At 33.0% G+C, this 23,904-nt stretch overlaps 1 protein-coding gene across 2 annotated transcripts in view; it reads left to right on the forward strand.

Annotated features, from left to right (window-relative positions):
* Positions 1–23,904, forward strand: part of ASAP2 (ArfGAP with SH3 domain, ankyrin repeat and PH domain 2) — a 261,971-nt gene that overhangs the window by 125,457 nt on the left and 112,610 nt on the right. For both annotated transcript variants that reach the window (XM_074288099.1, XM_074288098.1), the window contains exons 4-5: positions 19,228–19,302; positions 21,193–21,242. In XM_074288099.1, the coding sequence (XP_074144200.1) occupies positions 19,228–19,302; positions 21,193–21,242 (125 nt within the window). The remainder of the gene's footprint in view (positions 1–19,227; positions 19,303–21,192; positions 21,243–23,904) is intronic.

The following is a 23,904-nucleotide window of genomic DNA, read 5'->3' on the forward strand; positions in this document are numbered from 1 at the left end:
TTTCAGTGGATGGCTTAGATTTTGTTTAATGGATATTAAAAGGCTCTGTAGAATTTCTTAATAATAAAATTGTTCAATGAGAGGTACTTTTTAAAGGGTAAAAAGATCCCCTAAAGGAAATTAAAGGGCTTGTAGCATTTTCCCTGGATGAGGGGCACTTCAGATTTGTGGACAAAGCAGACTACGACTTTTATGTGTATTTCAAGTTTTAAAAGATTTGCTCCATTCTTTCTTCCCCAACTCCAAACCATTTGTGTGTTGGTATTTATCTGAGTCTTTGGTAAACCTTTTCTCTCTTTATTGAATGGTCTCCCTGAATTCTATTTATCTATTCCTACCTGAGAAATTAAGTATTCCTTAAAATGAGTTTGCCAAATAACTAAAGCTTGATCCTTTAATCATCCACACATTAAACACTTTTAGTTTTTTCTGAACTCCCTGCCTTGTTTAACAGAATGACAAATCATATTTTCTTCATGACCCAGGTTTATCTTACAAATATTAGTTAAAATTACAAGTTCTTGGATGCAATATAGTGTTGCCCTCATTGATTATTGAATCTGGGATAGAGGGTGCATCTTTGTTTTCAGTGTCTGTAGACTTTTGGACTTTTCTACTTCTAGTGACTGACTTTTAATCTTCTTAAGTCTTTAACCATCCCTTATCACTCAGCTGCTGCTTCTAATTGTCTTGAAAACTAATAACTTAAATAGCATGGGTTAGTGTAACAACATAGAATCTGAAAGCTTTTCTTTATAAAGGAGGGTGGAGGCTTACTCTGGATCTGCATATATAGGTAAGGTTAACTACTGAGAGACCCTGGCCCAAGAGATGACCAAGTTTTTTACTATCAAGCCAACCTACATGATCTATTGGAAAAAGCCACACCAAATCTGTCTGGAGAAGGGGTCCAGCTCCAGGTATGCTCCATAGCCTTTAAGGTATAAGTGAGTGAATGACAAAGCATTTGTTAAGTTTTTAATAAGCATTGAGGATACAGGTTAAAAGCATGAGTCAATTCTTGTCCTTAAGCAGGTTATCTAATAAAAGGAAGAAAACGTGTAAGAAACTGTTGGTCTGGAAAGACTTTCTGATCTATAATTTCAATAGTAGTTGACCAGAAAGTTGACTGAAATGCCTTAAAAAAATTTTTTTTTGTTTTTTTACATATATATATTACAATTACATGTAAAAATAAAACATGTAAATTACAATTCCATATAAAAAGAATACAAATTAAATGTAAAAATAAAAACATTTCTAGGTCATTCACAGTTAATCATTGTACATTATTGCTGCTGTTGTGTACAATGTTCTCATGGTTCTATTCACTTCACTTTACATTGGTTTGTAAAAGTCTTATGGTTTCTTTTGGAAAGCATCCTACTTGTCATTTCTTATAACACAATGACACAATAGTATATTCTATTATAATCATATTCCACAACTTCAGCCGTTCTGTAACTAATAAGCATCCCTTCAATTTTTAGGTCTTTGCCACCACAAAAAGACCTGCTAGAAACATCTTCAAATATATAGGCCCTTTTCTTATTTCTTTTCTTTTAAAAAAAAAAAAAAATCTTTTTAGGATATACACCTGCTAGAGGTACTGCTGAGTCAGAGGGCATGCATAGTTCTATGCCTTTTGGTAATGGTTTTAAATTGCTCTCCAGAATTAATGAATCATTTCACAATTCTATAAACAGTACCTTAGTGTCCCATTTTTTCCTTATCCCCATTAGCATCTGAAAATCATCCCTCCATATAGTTTCCCTCTACTCTCAGGAATGACTTTGATATCAGTCATTTTACTATGTATTTAATATGATAATTCTTTCAGGCTTTATTTTTATTTTAAACTTGACTTTTTTAACTGGAAAAAAAAATATTTGTCCAATATAAGGAATATTTCAGGCACTGAGGAGTTGGTATGTATTTGGTGGAATTCTCGAGCTATCTACTCTGCTTTATGAGTAAGACCAACCACTTTTATAATCATTTATCTTTTGTCTAGATTATATTGGTGTAATGATAAATAAAAAGTAACTAACTATAGGCTTTTTAGTGAGGCTTATTTACATTTTAAAGGTAATTGAATCATAGTTTCCATTCTGTTGTGATTTTATGATAGGATCTCCAGATTGTTCATTTCATCAAAGTCTAAAGTTTGACAGGTAATTTATATAGTTATTGTCTTATGTAGATCACTGTACAGTTAAAGGATACACTTTAACAAAATAATTTATAAAGTACTTTGACATAAATGATTTTACTTGATTGTCATTAATGGATGATGTTTAGTGATTTACTCATAACATTATTGATCTGAATATATGCCACACGTTTTCTCTTCCATTCTGGTATTTATAAAACCTGAATGTGACCTACAGTCAATGTTATTTAAATTTCTTATACAGAAATTTTATTGGAGTACTCAAATAATAAACCTATATTATGATAATTTATCACATTCTGACAACTCTGAAATGACAGTACAAGTATATTATTAAACCCATTTGTCTTATTAGGAAATTGAGGCTCTGAATAATTAAGAAAATTTCCCAGGGTCAGACAGCAAGTGAATAGCAGAACTAGGACTTAAGACTAGCTTTTCTAACTCTGGGTCTAGTGTTCCTTGAGTTGATTAAATTAGAGTTTTTATATTTGGTCAGGAATTTTTGGTGATTTAGTTAAAGATATTTGTATTTTCTGAACTTGATAAAAACAAAATTCCATTATGGTAAGTTGCTCTTTTCCTTCAATATTACCTTTATGTCCCAGGCATAGGCTTTATTGACATTTTTACTCTTGTGAAATTTCCAGCATATTTCAGTGAGGAGAAAAGAGTTTGGTTGTTTTTTTGTTTTTTTTTTTTCCCTTCCATTTCCACAATAGAGCACAAAAGATCAAAGTAGTTGTGAGTGCCAGAGAAGTAGTGTTAAAAGCAGAAACCAGGTCAATGGTTTCTTTTTTTTCTCCCTTGGTGTGAAAGTTGCCAGAGTGTTTCTGCCAGCTGGTCCATTTTGATCTTTCAGTTTTGTTAAACACTAAGGATCTGTGTGGGCTCTTCCCCCTCCCCTTTTTAATTAAACAAACTATCAGCCGTGTTTCATTGCCAAGAAGGCAGCTTTGGAAGCATCTGCTTGGTGATGGCTCTTTTTGTAGGAACGTGTGTGTATGTGTATGGGGGGGGGGGGGTATTCGTTTCCTGAGCAGTGACTATGTCACAAAAAAGGTCTCTTTCCACATACTGAAGATAACAATGTACAAACACTGCCCTGTTTTCATTTCATTTTTAAATTCCCTGAAAATCTGCCCAGACTGCTCTGTGTGAGAAAAGTGGGGAAGGGGAAATGATAACTTGAATGATAACATAAGGTTAAATGGAAGCATTAGTTCAGTGTTACCACTTAGGTTGAACCAATTCCTTCTTTAGATGGATACCATCTTCCTCCTAGGAGGACAAAAGGACCTTTTGATTATAGTAATCTATTGATTTTCCTCTCTATTCTCCAATCCCCACTCCGCTAGTGGCAGCAGAATCAAGAAGCAAGTTTCTCACAGACTGTTTAAGTTAGAAAGTTCATTAAAGATGATCTGGTCCTACTCCCTAATTTTATAGAGGAAGAATTTTATATGAGATTCAGAGAGAAATAACAGTAAATAGCAGAGTTAAGATTTAAATTCAAACTCTGATACTTCATCTTTCTCTCACAGAGTACATTTTTATTCAGAAATATTTGTCCCTAATTTGTTACCATTTAAGTCCCAATAGGAAGCCTGAGGTGGTATGAAAACCATTAGCAGGCTAGGAATTAGAAGACCTAGGTTCTAGTTTTGACAGCTACTGATTTGGAACATGATTTAGAAGAAGTTATTAATCTCCCATAATCTCAGATTGGGATAATAAAACTACCTTAGAAGAACAAAGGATAGTATATCTCTCAGATTTGTGGAAAAGGAAGGAGTTTATAGCCAAAGAACTAAAGGAAATTATGAAATGCAAAAATTGATTTTGATTCTATTGAATTAAAAGGTTTTTGTGCAAATAAAACCAATGCAGACAAGATTAGAAGGGAAGCAAAAAATTGGGGAAAAAATTTTACATGTAAGGGTTCTTATAAAGGCCTCATTTCTAAAATATAAAGAGGATTGACTCAAATTTATAAGAATACAAGCCATTCTCCAATTGATATGCAAAGGATATGAACAATTTTTAGATAAAGAGATTAAAACTATTTTTAGTTATATGGAAAAAATGCTCTAAATCTATTGCTCAGAGAAATGCAAATTAAGACAACTCTGAGGTAATACTATACACCTCTCAGATTGGTTAAGATGACAGAAAAAGATAATGATGAATATTGGAGGGATGTGGGAAATTGGGACACTAATGCATTATTGGATCCAACTGATCCAACCATTTGGAAAACAAAATGGGAACTATGCTCAAAGGGCAAACTATGCAAACCCTTTGATCCAGCAGTATCTCTGCTGGACCTGTAGACCAAAGAGATCAGAAAAAAAGTAACAAGGATCCACATGTGCAGGAATGTTTGTGGCAGCCCTTTTTGTAGTAGCAAGGAACTAGAAATTGAATGGATGCCCATCATTTGGAGAACGGCTGAATAAGTTATGGTATATGAATGTTATGGAATGTTATTGTTCTATAAGAAACAATCAGCAGGATGATTTCAGAAAAGCCTGGAGAGGTTTACACAAACTAATGCTAAGTGGAGTAGAATCAAGAGAACATTGTACACAGCAACAGCAAGATTATACCATGATCAATTCTGATGGACGTGGTTCTTTTCAACAGTGAGGTGATTCGGGCCTATTCCAATAGACTTTTGACAGAGAGAGCCATCTGCATCTGGAAAGAGGACTAGGGGACTGAGTGTAGATCACAACAATAGTAAAAATACTATTGTTGTAAAAATACCTTCTTTGTTGTTGTTTGCTTGCTTCTTGTTTTCTTTCTTTCTTTTCCTTTTTTGATCTATTTCCTTGTGCAATATGATAATTGTAGAACTATATATAGAAAAATTGCATATTTTTAACATTGGATTAATTGCTGTGAAGGAGAGGGAGAAAATTAGTAGTACAAGATTTTGCAAGGATGAATATTATCTATGCATATATTTTGAAAATAAAAAGCTATTACTAAAATAAAGTAAAATAAAAAGTAATAAAATCTACCTACTTCATAGAGTTATTGTGAGAAAATACCTCACTTTAATACCTTAATGATTTATGATTTCTTAGCTCTGCTTCTGGCTTCAACGATGCAAATTTCAATTCCTTTGTGAAATGGTATAAAGTTTTTGGGAAATGTAGTATCTGAAAATGTATTATCTTATGAACAAATGGTGAAGAATCTTGAATCTGCTATGCTGTTTCTTCAGTTATAAACACCCAGTTCTTCACTGGATCTGTACTTTCCAGCTTAAATTAAGATCTTGGCTTTTTGCTGAAATCCAGAATCACTTCTGCAATATGATGAAGAATTGGATTAGGATTTTACTGGAGATTGTGAAAGAATGAATATTTTAAAAACAAATAAACCTCTTGTCATAGAACCAGGAAAATGTACACAGCAACAGCAAACTTGTATGATGATCAACTATGATACAGAGTTAGCTCTTCTCAGCAATTCAATGATCTAAGGTAACTCCAATAAACTTTAGGTGGAAAATGCCATCCCCATCCAGGTAGAGAACTATGGAGACTGGATGTAGATTGAAGCATAGTATTTGTGATTTTTCCCTTTTGTCCTGATTTTTCTCTCCCAACATGATTCTTATGGAAATGTGTAAAAAATGTAAAGCCATAAAAAATAATTTTTAAAAGAAAAAAAAACTTCTTGTCAGAGTATTAGAATACTTTTTAAGTATAAGGCTGAATTTGAAAGTAATCTATTCTGCCTAAGATCTCTTATATATTAAAATTTCCATTTTCTATTAGAATTATTTATTTCCATATTCAGGATGATTGGAAGGACATTGGAGAAATCAGAGAAACCAAATTCAAATTCTGGCATTGCTATGATCCTGTACAAGTTTTTAAATCTTTTTTATGTGTAACAAAATAAAAATGTAGTAAGCTTCTTCATTGATAAAATGAGAGGGTTGATGTGAATGTTCTCTCTGTTGATTCAGGTCATAGTATCCACATATGTTCAAGTTGTTCCCCTTTGTTAGTGTAAGTTTCTTGAGGGCAAACATTTCATTTTAGTGTTTGTTTCCTCAGCACCTAATACAGTGTCTAACACATCATTGTAGTGATGTATGAATGGATTTTTTTGCAAAAAAAAAATATATTTAAGGCAACATTTATTCTTATGAATTAAAAGTTTTGACAATAAAAAAGAAGGACCTTGTATTTCTTACATCTTTTAGATACTTGTGTGATGGTAAAGATCTATCCTCTCGTAGAATATTGTTTGTGAAAGCCTGTCTGCTCCCATTCATAATGCTTTCAATTCAAGCTACACAATTCTCATAAAGTTTGTACACCGTTGGGAAAGTAGACATATAAATTATTCATTGTTGTCTTGATTTCCTTTGCGGATTATTGTGGTCTGAGACTTTTTCCTATCCCTTTGATGTATTTTCTTGTGTAGATGCCTCAGGAATCAATCCTTCATCACCCTCACAACTATGTTGTTTCCAATATGGCTCTTCTATGTTATTGTTGTTATTGAAAACAGCAATACTTTAATAATAATAATAATAATAATAATAATAATTAGATGGTAAACTGAGGCAGATAGGAGATTAGATAAATATCCCAACGTCATGCAAATAATAAATGTTACATTTGAGTTTAACTTTTACTGACTTGCAACAGCTTCATCCAACAGACCATCTAGCATCCTCAAGTATTTCTTGATTAAGAAGCTGTTAAAAACTACTTTGATCTCATTACCAAAATTAATTGGTTCAATTTATGAATCAAATAATTGAAAACAAGGATATCATTTATTATGGAGATGTCAAACCTGAGCATCTTGCTATGTTCAACTCCAGCAAAACTTTCCACTGTCATGGGAACCAGATTGAAATTTATTGTGAAATGTTTAAAAAAAATAATTAAAATGTTTATGTATAATATAGATAAAATGTCAATAGATAATTTGTGGTTTTCTCAATCAGCATGCAACCTGTAGGGATCCCTTTCTATTTAATTTGAACACCACTGATTTAGTGTATCTAGTCCCATTTTTACCAGTCATTCAGAAACATTTATTAAGTTCTAAGGATACAAAAAAAACAAAATCACAGTTTCTACCCTCACAGGGCTCACATCATAATGGGGGAGACAATCTACAAGAAATGCCATGTAAGTTTATACACAAGTGAAATTTAAGTTTACTTTTTAAAAAAAGCCAGAAAGGAGGCTAGGTGAAGGAGAACATTATAGGCATGGGAGATAGTTGGTGAAAAGGTATAGAGTAAGAGAAGATGGAGAGAGTCTTGTTCAAAGAATATCAAGAAAGTTAAGTATATTTTGATTATAGATTGTGTGGAGAGAAGTTAATTTATGAAGGAGCCATGTTTGTTGTAAAGGACTTTAAATATCCAATATCACCCTATCATAAAAAGTTGGAGAAGCAATTCTTTATTCACTAAAGTGTATGATTCTCTCCTCCATTTCTATATTGAGGATTCATTGAAATTTAAATTTATTTTAGTTTTATTTTTGTCTTTAAGAAAATCTGAAAGTATTAAACTTTTTTTATTGATTTAAATTGATTTCCCATAAATTTGGATATAGTGAAATGTAAAATAGAGAGCGTATGTCAGTATAAGTAGCTTTCACTTTATTGCCAATAATGTCTTGCACTCAAAAAAGTAGCATAGAAAATGTATGATCAGAAAAGGAGGTAGACTAGTCATGTACTAAAAATGTAACAGTTGGTCCTCTGCACTGATATGAGCAAAACATTCACATGGAGGAAGGTCTCCAGGGGATTGGGTAGGCATTCTCTCAAGAAGTCATGAGAGGACATGAGCAAGGCTTGGACAGGATGAAAAGACATGGCCTTTAACTTTCACTTGTATTATTTAGAAGGAAATATTCACTTTGCTGAGATTATGGATCTATGAAGTCCTAAAGAATAAAATGTGAATTTTGACTCACTTCTCAATTAGGGAGTGGTATATGACTATTTGGGAAGGTAATTTATATTTAAGGGAAAGTACAAAATTCTAAAGGTTATTAGGATTCTATTAAGAATCATGGCTATATAAGGAGATTTACCATATTTTCTAATGGATAGATGTTTCCAGGACTGGGACTGACTTAGTTTCCTGGAGTTCTTTAAAGTAAACAGAACTAGGAAAACTATATGCAGTAAGTATAACAATTTAAAGGGAAAGAACAAGAATCAGAAACCAAATGATGTATAATTATAATGATCAAGCCTGGCTTCCAAGAAGAAATGAAAAAAATGCAGCTGCCTCTCCTTGTTTCAGAGTGAGAGAGAAGAGATATGGAATATTAAACATATTGTCTCACATGCTTAATTAGTTGGTTGTTTTTGCTGAACTCCTTTTTTCCTATTTTTAATTTGTCACAAAGTATAACTGAATGAATAGTAGAGGGAGAAATTAATAGAAATAAGATCTTTAAATGAATCAAGCATCAAAGGCATTTATGAATTCTTGACCTCTGTTTTCAGGTCATGTTCACCACTTGCCAGATTTAAGAAATCCAAAAGCTAAAACTGAATATTGGGGGTGTAAGATTCATTTGACTTTGAAAGGAAATAAAAAATGAGATAGATCTTTAGATATTCAGTATCAATAATCAAAATCTAAGCTTGTGTGGATAAAGGGTTTCTTACAGGTAGACAGTTAAGAAAAAAGGTTTAGAAAAATTTTGAAAAAGGAATTTAAAGAATATCATAATGTCATTCAAAATAACTGTTGATAGTATAAAATATTTGGGAATATATCTACCAAAGGAAAGTCAGGAATTATATGAGCAAAATGACAAAATACTTGCCACAAAAATAAAGTCAGATTTAAATAATTGGAAAGACATTAAGTGCTCTTGGATAGGCCGAGCGAATATAATCAAGATGACAATACTCCGTAAACTAATCTATTTATTTAATGCTATACCAATCAGACTCTCAAGAAACTATTTTAATGACCTAGAAAAAATAACAACAAAATTCATATGGAAGAACAAAAGGTCGAGAATTTCAAGGGAATTATTGAAAAAAAAAATCAAATGAAAGTGGCCTAGCTATACCTGATCTAGAACTATATTATAAAGCAGCAGTCACCAAAATCATTTGGTATTGGCTAAGAAATAGACTAGTTGATCAGTGGCATAGGTTAGGTTCACAGGACAAGATAGTGAATAAAAATAGCAATCTAGTGTTTGACAAACCCAAAGATCCCAACTTTTGGGATAAGAATTCATTATTTGACAAAAACTGCTGGGAAAACTGGAAATTAATATGGCAGAAACTAGGCATGGACCCACACTTAACATCACATACTAAGATAATATCAAAATGGGTCCAAGATTTAGGCATAAAGAAAGAAATCATAAATAAATTAGAGGAACATAGGATAGTTTACCTCTCAGACTTATGGAGGAAGTAGGAATTTGTGTCCAAGGGAGAACTAGAGATCATTATTGATCACAAAATAGAAGATTTTGATTACATCAAATTAAAAAGCTTTTGTACAAATGAAACTAATGCAAACAAGGTTAGAAGGGAAGTAACAAATTGGGAAAACATTTTTACAGTTAAAGGTTCTGAAAAAGGCCTCATTTCCAAAATATACAGAGAATTGACTCTAATTTATAAGAAATCAAGCCATTCTCCAATTAATAAATGGTCAAAAGATATGAACAGACAATTTTCAGATGATGAAATTGAAATTATTTCCACTCATATAAAAGAGTGTTCCAAATCACTATTGATCAGAGAAATGCAAATTAAGACAACTCTGAGATATCATTATACACCTGTCAGATTGGCTAAGATGACAGGAACAAATAATAATGAATGTTGGAGGGGATGTGGGAAAACTGGGATACTGATACATTGTTGGTGGAGTTGTGAAAGAATCCAACCATTCTGGAGAGCAATCTGGAATTATGCCCAAAAAGTTATCAAACTGTGCATATCCTTTGATCCAGCAGTGTTACTACTGGGCTTATATCCCAAGGACATACTAAAGAAGGGGTAGGGACCTGTATGTGCCAAAATGTTTGTGGCAGCCCTTTTTATAGGGATGGATGTCCATCAATTGGAGAATGGTTGGGTAAATTATGGTATATGAATGTTATGGAATATTATTATTCTGTAAGAAATGACCAGCAAGATGAATACAGAGAGGCTTGGAGAGACTTACATCAAACTGATACTGAATGAAATGAGCAGAACTAGGAGATCATTATACACTTCAACAACAATACTGTATGAGGATGTATTCTGATGGAAGTGGATATCGTCAACATAGAGAAGCGCAGTTCCAATTGATCAATGATGGACAGAATCAGCTACACCCAGAGAAGGAACACTGGGAAATGAGTGTAAACTATTTGCATTTTTTGTTTTTCTCCCCAGGTTATTTTTACCTTCGGAATCCAATTCTTCCTTTGCAACAACAACAAAATTCAGTTCTGTGCATATATATTGTATCTAGATATACTATAACATATTTAATATATATATGGGAATGCCTGCCATCTAGGGGAGGGGAAGGAGGGAAGGAGGGGATAATTCGGAACAGAAGGGAGTACAAGGGATAATGTTGTAAAAAATTACCTATACATATGTACTGTCAAAAATGTTATAATTATAAAATTAATTTTAAAAAAAAGAATATCATAATGTCAACTTTGAAAAGTCTTTAGTTCTTCTTTAGTCAAACATCTTCACTTCCCAAGTTGAATTGCTCTTTTTCTTGATGGAATTTGTGTTTTGTGTTTGACACAGTTATTGACTTTTAGATGTGAAAAAAACTTTAAGAATTCTTTAATACTACACTTTAAAAGCGTAGTTCAAGCCCTTCTTTTTACATTTACAAAACAAGAGGACTGTTTAATATGTACTTTTTTGTAATATGTGTATTGTTTTTAAGCTTCTTGAGGACTAAATCTGGATGTTGCTCACAATTTTATCTTACTCAGGACCTCTTCTAAATAGTTGAAAAATGTTCAGTGAATTGAAAAGAGATTGAAAGAACAGTGAAGACAGTAGGTTATGACATCAATGTAATGTTTTTATTATTGATGACTACTAGCCTTATCTGTCTATACATTTTTGCTTTTACTATGACCTCTACTAAGAAAAAAAGCTTATTAATTTGCTTATTCTCTGCTACTAGTTTCATATCCCAAACTCAAAGTAGTTATTACTATTAGCCCACATTAGTAATAATGATGATATTTCTTTACATTGTATTTTCTACTTGTCTCTCAAATGGAAACCACCGCAGAAAGAGTAAAATTCAGTGCTTGCTTGGAGCAATGAAAGATATATTTTGGTTCTGTTTCCCAGGAACAATTTAATTCTTCCCTTGGATCATAAAAATTTTATTACTTATAAATTGAAGTTAGAAGCAGTCAGGGCACCAGAGATGTGTAGTAATCTTTTGGCATTAGAGTCTTTTTCCTCAGCCAAACCTGGAGGAAGGATTCTTTCAAATTGTATGCCTGAGGCTATCTGTACAGCCCTTAACTAATAATCAGAAAAGGATACAAAGCCAAGCTTTCATTTGTCATTGAGCTTTGCTAAGATAGAGCATCTAAACTCTCTCTTTGCCTGTGGCCTCAAGTGAAAGGAAGAGAGAAGTACTTTTCTGTGCTTTGATGTTCTCTGTCATGTCACTCTGAAGTCAAAGTCCTATATACTGTAGTGTCAGATAGAGACTAATGACCAAGTTAGTATGCAGTAACAGAACAATAATCAGTAAATTCAAGAATAAAGGGTTTTTATACATAGCTGAACATCTTAATAATTTGCTTTTGTAAAGTACTTTAAGATTTATAAGTGCTTTTAAGGTTTTTGAGAACTGTTATATTTTTATTTGTATTCTCAAGGCGTAGCACTAGTACTAGACACTATGTTACACTTTGTTGGGAGGTTTTAATATTATCTCCATTTCCCCATTCAAGGAAAGTGAGACAGTCAGAGGCTACATGACTTGCTCAGGATCAACAGTTAATAAGTGCTTGAAGCTAAATTTGAACTCATATCTTCATTATCTGAACCCCAGTGCTCTGTCTCCTATACCAGAAGCCTTACTAAATACTTGTATGAATTCAGTAACCTCACAACACAGTGGTAAAGTAGCTAGTACAAATATTATCACCCCCATTTTACAAATGAAAGAACTGAAGCTTGGAAGGTTTAAGTGACTCCCTTAAAGCATGTAATGTCTAGTAAATATTAAAGCTCAAACTTTGAATTCATATCCCCTGATTCCCAAGTCCCATATCTTAGATGCCTGGTATCCATCACCACCCACCTCCAACCATGGTATACTCTCCTTGAATATTAGGAAACCAAGGATAAGCTTAGCTACGCTCATGATTCAAAGAATCTGTATCAAATAGAACCAAATTGCACTGTTCTCATCATTGCTTGCCTTGCCATATGAGTTTACTTGCAGCAAACTGTATTAAATTTGTTTGTCATCCTTCTTCCCCTTCTCCACCTCAGTTGATTTGCAGTTCATTTTTGCTTTTCTCCCTGCCCTCTGCTGCCAGTGAATGGTAAATAATGACAGTGTCAAGGAATCTGAAGGTAATAATGATGACCCAAATATAGTATGATGACATTTTAATAGGGAAAAATGTAAAGTTTTATACTTAGAAAAAAAAAATCAGCTTCATAAGAATCATTTAAGGAAGAGGAATGTCTAGCCCATATTGTTCAGTGTATTATCTCTATGAATTACAGTATGACATGGTCACCAAAAAAGCAGAATAGCTTTCTAGCTTGCATTAAGGAGAGATGTGGTATCCAGAAAGGAGGTTGTAATCGTTTATTCCTGTGTTAGATAGAGAGAGCCAGTTACTGAATGTAAAAAGAGTCCTGGAGAAACATTGTATCCTTGTACCTCTGAAGCTTGGTAGTTTTATGGCAGTAGACAATGCACTGAACTGTCTGAATCTTAGTTTTTTCAATATATAAAATAGGGGTTATAATGCTTATTAAGTACCTCACATGATTATATTAACTTAATAACTAATTCATAGGATCATAAAAATCTTAGATCCGAAGCTGAAAAAGACTGTAGGGATTATCTGATCTGACACATACTCCCCTCCCCATTTTACAGATGAAAGGCCGACCTCATGTTATATAGGTAATTATAAAACCAACAATAAATAACTAATTAGAATAATGAGCCTGTGACTCCAACTTCAGCACTCTATTCACTGCTTTTTTGTGAAATAATGTAAGTAAAGTGCGTCATGAACCTTAAAGCACATGTAAGTGCTTGCCTGCTATTGCTGTCAATCAGCTTTTTCCAGACCACATCCAGAATATGATCAGCCCTGGGTACCATGCTGTGGGAAGAACATGGGCAAACTAGCACTTAAATCAGGGTGGTAAAAAGACCACAGAGATTAATACTTATACCTGGATTGAAGGAAGGAACAAGAGTTGTTAGCTTAGAGAAGAAAGACTTGGGCTGGGACATGATTGTCTTCAGGCCTTTATGGGGAAGAGGTATTATCTAGATAAGAGACCTAGGACCAACTGGGAAAGCTTTCAGAAAGGCAGATATAAGGCTCACCATGATGTAGCACTAATTCTTTAAAATTAGATCTTTCCATGGTGGAATGGATACAACAAGTTTTCCTTGTTTACTAAGAAGAGGCTTGGATTACTACTTGTTGAAGATGTCATATGTGGAATTCTTGATCAGATATAGTTTGGACTGGTTGGTCTCTGAGATTCTCTCCGCTCAGAGACTATATGATTCACCAATACAATATTTTACAAGCAGTTAAGCCTAGTGGAATGCGCTCAGTAAGTCAAGAATGGATGTTATAAATGCCTTAAATAGGTAAATCTAAATTTCTATCACTACTTTTTCTACCAAGTTTTCTAAATGAAATAAAGATACATCTACCATCTTAGTTTATTTTGCCTTTGTGACAGACTCTTGGGAAGCAGGGTCTGACTGTCTGGATAGACTGACCAAAGCATATTTCTCTACCAACTCCTTTAGCAAAGATGAAAGGATATGGCAAGAGCTTAGGCACTTAAGTCACTGCTCTGGAATAGGACATCACTCCTAAAATTTTTCCACTCTAAAGATGGATTATATTTGCATTTCAACAGAATTTTAATATTTGTTTGCCTTCAATTTATTCACTAGTTCCTTTAAGCTGAGTATCCATATTTAAGTGTTTAAGATTATTTCTCTCAAGTCATGGTTGATTATATACTCTGCAGGCATTTTAGGAGCTTGATAAATGTTGACTTGTCTGGGCAGAGATTGTCCCAAGTATCTATTCTTAAATGGTACTCATTATTTGATCATTTTTAACTTTTAGCACCATTGACTGTGTGTGTGTCATTAGACACTTTTCCATAATTTTCCAGTGGATTGTCTCCACTTAGAAAAGCAATTTGCTGAAGAGCTTTTATGAATCAGTTTTTTAAATGCTATTTTCAAATTTGACCATAATAGGTCATATGATAGGGGTATTCAGTTATCTTGAATATTTCATTCAAGGTACTATGGTTGAAAAAAATAATCAAAATGTTTTACTTTTTTTAGTTTAAAATTGTGTAAATATTACAAAATTTTCATTTTAAGGCTATTACATAGAAAGGAGCAAATCGTTGGAAGTTTTTAACTTTTAAAGCAGATTATATTTTATAAGTATGTTAATAGTAACATAAATATACTGCTGGCCTTACACAATTCTCTATTCCTATTTGGTGTCCTTTGTAAAACTAGTTGTCTCCTTTACATCTGAAGTATTCTTCCTCTTGACTTCCATAAAGATATAGCTTAACTGCTAATTCTTAGAGTATCCTTTCCTGAGTCTGTCACAGTCTCTATCATCCATATCCCTCTTATCCCTGTGACTTTTTTTTTTTTTTAATCAACTTATTTGGCATGTGCTATTTTCCACCTTCCTGGGTGGAACAATTGCAGCTTTCTATTTTGCCTCTCTAGAGATCATATAATTTAGTGCAGGGGTTGTTTTAAGTGTTATAATCAATCCCTCTGCCAGTCTGGTGAAACACAGAATAATGTTTTGAGGGTTGTCTTTTTTGGGGAGTCTTTGAGGGGGTTTTGTGCCCTTTTTTTCCAATTACATGTAAAGATAGTTTTCAGTTATCTTTTTTTTCCAAATTTTTCTCCCTTCTTCCACTCCCCAAAGATGGCAAGCAATCTAATATAGTTTTATACATATATAATCATCTTAAGCATATTTCCACATTAGGCATGTTGTAAAAGAAAAATTAGGACAAAAGGATTACACGGAATAAAAAACAAAAAGCAACCCCCCCCCAAAAAAGTGAAAACTAATGTGGTTTTGATCTGCATTCAGACCCCATAGTTCTTCCTCTGGATGTGGTTGACATTTTTCATCATGAGTCTTTTGAAATTATCTTAGATCATTGTATTGCTGAAAACAGCTAAGTATATCATAGTTAATCATCACACAATGTTACTGTTCTGGGTATGTTGTGCTAGTTCTGCTCATTTCAGTCAGCATCAGTTCATATAAGGCTTTCCAGGTTTTTCTGAAATCATTTCTTATAGAGTAATAGTATTATTCCATTACATTCATATAACACAAATTGTTCAGCCATTCTTCGATTAATTGGCATCCCATCAGTTTCTAATTCTTTGCCAGCACAAAAAGAGCTGCTGTACATATTTAGGATATGTGAGTCTTCTGTCCACACCTCCTCCCCCCCTTTTTATGTTTGGAATCCAAACCTAGTTATATATTTTGATCAATGAGTATACAGTTTATTTCACTTAGGGCATAGTTCCAAATTGTTCTCCAGGATGATAGTTTTCCCATATCCTCTCCATCATTTATCATTATTCTTTTCTGTCATTTTAGCCAATCTGATGAATGTGAAGTGGTATTTCAGATTTGCTTCAGTTTGCATTTCTCTAATCAGTAATGATTTAGAATATTTTTTCATTGATTATAGACAGCTTTAATTTACCTGAAAACTACCTATTTGTATCATTTAGCCATTTATCAGTAGGGAAATGACTTGCGGAATAAAAATTTTAAATGCATGAAGATAATATACATAGAATTAACAAAGGAAAACCAACCTAGGCAGCTAGTTTGCTCAGAGCTTAATTAAAGCTGCTGGACCTGGAACCAGGAACACCTGAATTTTAATCCAGCCTCAGACATTTAGAAATTTTTTGATCCTGGACAAGTTGCTTAATTGCTGCCTGACTCAGTTTCTTCATGTGTAAAATGGGGATAACAATAACAGGATTGTTGTTAGGATACAAAGAAAAAGTGTTTTGTAAAGTACTTTGCAAACCTTAAAGTGATATGTTTATGCTTTTATATATATATATATAACATGTTATATGTTTTTAGCTGTGATTATTATGAAAATTTTTTTGCATACATACTAGTTTAAAAATTTGTAACCTAGCTTGGCTGGCCTTGGAGCTAGGAAAACTGTTTCAAGGCTTGTGTGGCTATGGGACAGTACCTTAATCTTCTAGTGTTCTAATAACTTTAAAATTAAAAACTTCAAAGAATGTAGCCATTTAATTGTATTAAGAGAAGGTATTTTCTCACCTAAAAGTTCCCTATAATTTTTCCTCACAGGTCCAGTTTCTAGCAAAATGCCTTGTTCTTAGTAAGCTCTGAAAATGGAAATCAAAATGAATTGGTTTAATGATGATGTTTGATAGTGATGATACTTCTCTATAAAGAGATTTCAACTATAAATGGAACTTGATAGAAAATCTTAAGAATTACTGGGAGGATTTTGGGACACCTAGTTTGGGAGACTCTTCTACCACTATTTACACTGCAATTTATAATGCAAAATATGACTTTGAAAGTTGGGGTAATTAAGCCCTTTTACCATTATTCTAATTCACTCTTGAGATTTCAGACCTTCTCTAAATTTGTTTGAGGCATTGATAAGCTTTCTTCCCTCTTTGTCTAAAAGTGACAAATTATAATAATTGGGAAGTATTGTCAAAAATACTCAACTTGTTAGTTTGTTTTGCTTAGTTGTCCATTGTTAAAAGGGAGGTTTCTTTTGGGAAGCGGGAAAGAGGAGAGTAAGGCCTTGGGAAATGACAGTGATATAAGTAAGTAAAGAAAAACATCAATAAAACATTTGTTTAAAATAATGTTAAAAAACAAAACAGATTTTGAGGATGAGTAGAAATGGAAACAGATGGTAGAAATTAGGAAGTTTGAGAATAGAGCAATCATTCAATAAGCATTTATTAAGAACATACTGCATGAAAGAACTGGATATAGAAATACAAAGAAGGAAACTATATTCTAATGGGAGGATGTAGATAACCAGGTCTGAGAGTTTTCTTTAACTGAGATTTGGCAAGTTTACAATGTCAAAGTTAGACCACTTAGTGAAGCCAACCTCTTGGCCAGATAGGAATGTACACTTTGCCAAGATGATTTGGTCATGACTGTCACCTCCCTTTTAATGGAGAGAATGTATTTTATCCCACCCTCCCTTCACGTATTCTTGTGAATTGCAGAATCACAGAATGTTAGAACTGGATTCTAGCGTGAGGTTGTATGTGGGTGTGTGTATTAAATCCCTTTGCCATTCTGGTGAAACTCCTAGATGCCTTTGCAGAACAGTATTTTCCTCTCGCTATAATTGAACCAAATGCTTTATAAAAAAACCAAAAACAAAAAACTCATTTATTAATTAATGAAAATAAAGATGTAATTTTTCCCATCCTAATTTTTCGTCCTAAAATATGTCCACAAGCCCTAATTTAAACTAATTACCTTATTTTTTTTTAGATTAGAAAATTTGAGATCCAGAAATTAAGGACCTAGGCAATGGTCATACAAAGTAGTAAGTGTCCCAAACAGGGAAGCCAGGTATTCTGACTTCCAAATTCCATTTCTTTTTCCCTTTCACCATGGGTTTGAACGCAGAAGTAATAGATGATGATTGTTCTTTAAAAACCAATTTTTTTCTAACCTCTCTTAAGGTAATTCTTCCTTGATTTATTTTGAAATGTAGAATTCAGCATCCCACAGCATCTAGAGCCTCAGAAAAGTTTAAATCACTCAAACCCAGTTCTTCTGATTATTAAATTTAGTGTTCTTATGCCATACTGTTTATCATTAGCAAGGCAAACATTTGGAGAGCTATCCTGTTGTCAAGTACTGAAATAAATCAAAGTCATGAGTTGAGAAATAAAGTATCTTTAATTGAGATAACAAGGTAGTAAACTTGTTTCCCTGGGGTATGTCTCTTAAGTGCAAAGCACAATGCATTTCCCACCCCAGAGACCTATGAAAAGGTGTTTTTTTGTTGTGTTTCTTTTTTTTTTTTTATCCTTTTAAGATTTAAGGAAAAATAATATGAGGTAACAAGGCAATCTAGGCAAAGATAAACCATTTCATTCTGTCCATTTTGCCCTTCATACCATGAATCCCAATGGAAGGAGTTAAGGACATTAGAAACTGAGATCTAGTTTAAGTTAGGTTCCTTTATAAGATAAAATCTCCAGTTGGGGGGTGAGGTGGGTGAGAGGACCACTTAGGATGTGATTCTGCTCAACCTAAAGGAGAGAAAATATCTTAAGAATATAAAGATGTTACTGAAATTCTGACTTTACAATGATCATATAAGGGAACGGCAAGTCTGTTATATTAACAATTTTTCCGTCAACATTTTATTTAAAAATGAGAAGAATGTAGGATTAGCAGAAAGATGTTTCAAAGTGAAATTTTAAAGTTTATGATACTTAGTGATTATTGCTGAGCCATTGGAGTTCTGACCATTCTCTATTAGAAATAACACATAAATGACCATTGCTAGAATAACCTTACAAGAGAGTTCAAGAATTCATATGTTTTTAATCAGCTGAATATAAGTTGTTTTTATTACATAAATGATCTTTAAGCCCTGGAAGTTGATTTATGTATTATGTGATATTTTTATTATTTTTTCTCCTTTCCTCTTTTAAAAGGACAGTGAATGAAATTAACTTTTGTTTATTGGTTTTTTAGATTCAGAATATGAACAACATCATTTCTTTTCCTTTGGACAGTTTGCTGAAAGGAGACTTGAAAGGAGTAAAAGGGGTATGGTAGCTTTATACTTCTTATCATTAAATAGAATTTTTTTCACACCATCTAGCATTAAGGATTATATTAGCCTATTAAAGCAGGCAGCTCATATATTCATTATGTTTTTAATATAGGGGAGGTAGGGAATGGGATGGCCATCTGTTTGCCTTTATTTGCTATCTTATTGGCATCATGAGCCAAAAGAATGGGTACTCTTGGTGTTTCTAATTTCAGCCTGGCATGTATAAATATACAATAGGTAGTAGGAGTAGGGAGGATAATATGTTTATAGAAAGAAATTAATAAATAGCTTCAATAAGGGTTTGGAGTCATAACCATAGTTGGGACTTTGGGATTTAGTAGTGCTGCTTTTACCCTGGACATTTCCATTACTGTAGTTTGGCATCTGATCCAGCTAGACAGGACTTGGTTTTTGCTTTAAATGGGAAGTAGGAGAGCATATGGGAAGGATAAGAAGAAAGGAGGAAAAGGAGAAAGAAATGGGCATATCTAACATCCTAATGTATTAGAATATTCCCATTCATTCATTGGTAGAATTATCATTCAACTTCAAATTGGCTAACAAGCAATTATAACCTAATTGTGTGGTCAGCCAGCCAATTGAGTCGGTGAAAAGAGGAAAGGAAATGGCCTCCACCACATTTTTATATTTTCTATAATCATTTCTGAGGTCTCATTATTACGCTATTCTTGTATATGTGACTAACTAAAGTCCCATCAGGAAGAACTGCTCTCAAGTGGTAGTTTTTCTGGTTTATGTGCTGCTCATCTATTATACGAAAAGTGTGAATTCCTACATAGTGATGGAATCTTAAAAACCTGCATTTTTGGAAAATGAACTGGTTTAATTTAAAAATTCTCCAAATTATGTGTGTTCTTGAACTGACAGTTTGTCTGGCTTTGACATGTTAATTTTCAATGCTAAGTTCTGAATGGTTTCCAGAATATACAGATGGGTAAGGATCAGGGTTATATCAGCTTGAGAAATCATAAATAAATTGTTTTTGCAAAAAGATTGGATGCAGTCAAAACGGAGACCCTCCAAGAAAAAAGAAAATTGTAGCTTCATTCATTTTAGAGATTGGCCACTCTTTACTAATGCCTGATTTGAATAAAGTTAAAGGCACTGCTCTCAATCATGGCAAATGTAGGCAATTATAAAGACCTCATAGCTAGCTGTTTCACAGTGTTCAGTACAACTCAATCCATTTCAGATCTTTGGGAAATAATGATTAAGACCCCTGCTCAAGAGGCACAGACAAGAAGACTTGGGATCATTTAGTGGACTAGTTAGCCATCTATTAATTTTTTTCCCCTAGTCTTTGGAGTTTGCATTGAGCAAATATGGATAATTATTGTTTCCTATTTTAAGTGAATCAAACTTAGAGCCAGTTTTTAGTCTACTTTGTGTCCAACACATAATATCTAGATTTTTGTGGGCTCTTCATATAAAAGAGGCAGAAAAGGAGATAGAAAACTAAATCCCATAGTAGGGATTTGAATTGAGAATTCATTTAATTAACTTTATGAAAATAAAATGGTGCAAAAATTTAGAATGATAGATAAATGTATAAATATGTGTGTGCACACATATATAGATATATGTGTGTGTGTGTGTGTGTGTGTGTGTGTGTGTGTGTGTGTGTGTGTGTGTATATTCAAAATGATATTGGGTCATTTCTTTAGAGAAGGGAGTAGGTCCTTTGTTAATGGTATTGCCTCTTAATTTTTAAGAACTTGTACTTTAGGTAGATTCATTGTAGTTTAAGGAATCTCATATAGAATAATCACAATTAATTATCTCTTAAAATATTTAACTGCAGTAAGTGGTATTACTTGGTAGTTAATCCTTTGCCATGTCTAATTTGTGCTCTGTATTTACAGGATCTGAAGAAGCCTTTTGACAAAGCTTGGAAGGACTATGAAACAAAAGTGTAAGTATTTTCTCTTTTAGAAATAGTGCAGAATTTGTTTCTAGGTTCAAGCTGAGCTCTGGTTCTCAAAGGGATTTTAAGTAGTAATTATTTCAGGGAGGAAAATATCCACTTTGCTGTGGTTATGCATTGTGTTGTCAGACACTTGAGGAGCATTTTGAAGTTAGTTTGGGTTCAAAGTTTGCTTCTGCCTATTCCTTTATGACTACGGGGAAGTCACTTTTCTACTTTGATCCTCAGTTTCTTCATCTGTAAAATGAGGCCATTAGAATAAATCATCAAAGCTTTCTAACCAAGTCCTGTAATCCTCTAATTTTCCATTTAAAAATTAGTTTTGTAAATGCATTTTTATATTCCTTGGAAAGCATTTAAATAGATTTTTTCTTGAATTTTTCCTATCTTGTCATTCTAAATTATTGAAGAAAATTACTTTTGGAAAATTAGTTAAGTCAGTTAAAATCACTGATAGGAATTTTTTCAATGATTTTTTTATCATTCATAATGGCAGGGTTTTCTATTTTCCCAGGGGCCCTGAGTGGTTATTGAAAGTCATAAGTTTGACCCTCTCTGTTTTGTATGTCTTTTGTACCATCATTTTCTCTGGAGAGTTTGAAAAGGATTTTTATAGCCATCTAGTTTGAACAGAAGCACCAGAAGTGGGAGGGTATGGGATAACCCAGCAGGCTTGGAGATAGAAAGTGGAAAAGTTGGGTGCATATTTTTGTTCTTCTATTTCCTATCTGTATATCCTTTGGATCAAATCTGGCTTCAGACACTTACTGGCTGTGTTACTCCAGGCAAATCACTTAACCCTGTTTGCCAGTTCCTCATCTGTAAAATGAGCAGAGAAGAAAATGGCAAACCATTTCAGCCAAGAAAATTTCAAATGAGGTCATGAAGTGTCAGACATGATTGAAACAACTGAGCAATAAGGTATTTTGGAAGGATTGTGATTAGTGCTTGATGTCATATTTTAGGAAGAGCATTTATAAGATATAAAATGTTACAAATGACTAAGGTGGCAGTATATTTTGAGATTATGACAGCATTAATATATTATTAATAATAACAGCATTTACATTGCATTTTAAAATTTGCAGAACACTTTACAAATTTTATTTCATTTTGTCTTTAGTTCTGAAAGGTAAATGCTGTTATTATTTCCATTTTAAAGATGAGGAAACTGAATCTCACCAAAGTAAAATATTTCCTTATGGTCTTAGGGGAGGAGGTGGAGAGTTACCTTCAGATATTTAATAGGTTATTATATGAGTAAGGAATTTTTTGCTTGGCCATAACTAAAGGTAGTGTCTGATTGTTGCAGAAAGTTATATTTAGGCTTAAGATAGGGAAAACTTCTTAACACTAGGACCATCAAAAAGAGAAGGGACTGATATGGGAAATAATGAATTCTCTTACTAAATGACTTCCGGCAAAGATTGACTGGCTGCTTGTCAAAGTGTTACCAATTTTTTGGTTCAATCATGGCTAACGTAGATGGATTTTTATGGCACTTATGAATCTGAATCTATAAATCTCAGTAGTTTTTTTGGGTTTTTTTAGTTCCTTTCCAGTTAAATCTTGGTAGCTTTACTGAACATAAATACTATTGTCTATCCAAGTTTTTGTGTTAAATTTTTTTAAGTAAACTGTTCAGTTTTGGGACTTATCTGCTCCCTGTCTTTTACACCAAGTAAAATCTACTGCTTTATTGACTTGAAACAATATATTATTTCTGTGCTACTTTCACCATTATAAAATAAGGAGATCTACTAATATATTAGTTTGAATAAAAGCTGCTTATGAATATAAATTGTCATTTAATGAAGACTATATGGCTAAAATATATTTTTTTCAGTTTTGATACTTTGTTTTCAGTATTACATGAATTTATAGATTACTACCACTTTTTGAGTGGTCTGTTGTAACAAAGTAACACAGTTAAGTAAAACTAATAATCATATGTTGACCTCATCTGAAAGTGCATGTTACATTTCACATTAACATTTCTTTACCACTCCATCTTCTCTATTCTTAAAAAGTTAACATTTTCTTTCTTTATTCTCATTTAAAAATATATTTAGAAAAAATTTTTGTAAGAAATTATATAGTCAAGTAGAACCAATTCCTCCATTAACTATATACAAGTGTGTGTGTGTGTGTGTGTGTATGTGTGTGTATGAGAGAGAGATTGATTCCATAGCTCCAATCCAGCATTTTTCTGTATCAAATAGCATGCTTTTATCATTGATTCTCTGGAATCATGAATGCTCATTTTATTGATTGTAGTTCATACAGCTTTCAAAATTGGTTGTTTTTCTAGTGTTGTTATTGTACAAATCTTTCTCCTAGTTCTCATTTTATTCTTCATGAATTTATAGAAATCCTCAAAAATGTTTATTTTCATAATATTGATGTTAATATATAGGTATGCAATAGAAACAATTGCACAAAATAACTAAAATTTTAAGATATTTTCACTTCAAATAAAAATATTTATGTTTGTTTTATTATCATTACTCTCTTCATACTTCTGTTGTCTTTCTTTTAGTAATAATGAGACATTAGAGAAAATATGGCCTGTATTCAGACCATTATGGTATTTAGTTAATAGTGCTATGAAGCACAACAATATTATATGAAGATCAATTCTGATGGACGT

The sequence above is a fragment of the Sminthopsis crassicaudata genome, chromosome 2 (assembly GCF_048593235.1).
Source record: "Sminthopsis crassicaudata isolate SCR6 chromosome 2, ASM4859323v1, whole genome shotgun sequence".
Classification (NCBI taxonomy): domain Eukaryota; kingdom Metazoa; phylum Chordata; class Mammalia; order Dasyuromorphia; family Dasyuridae; genus Sminthopsis; species Sminthopsis crassicaudata.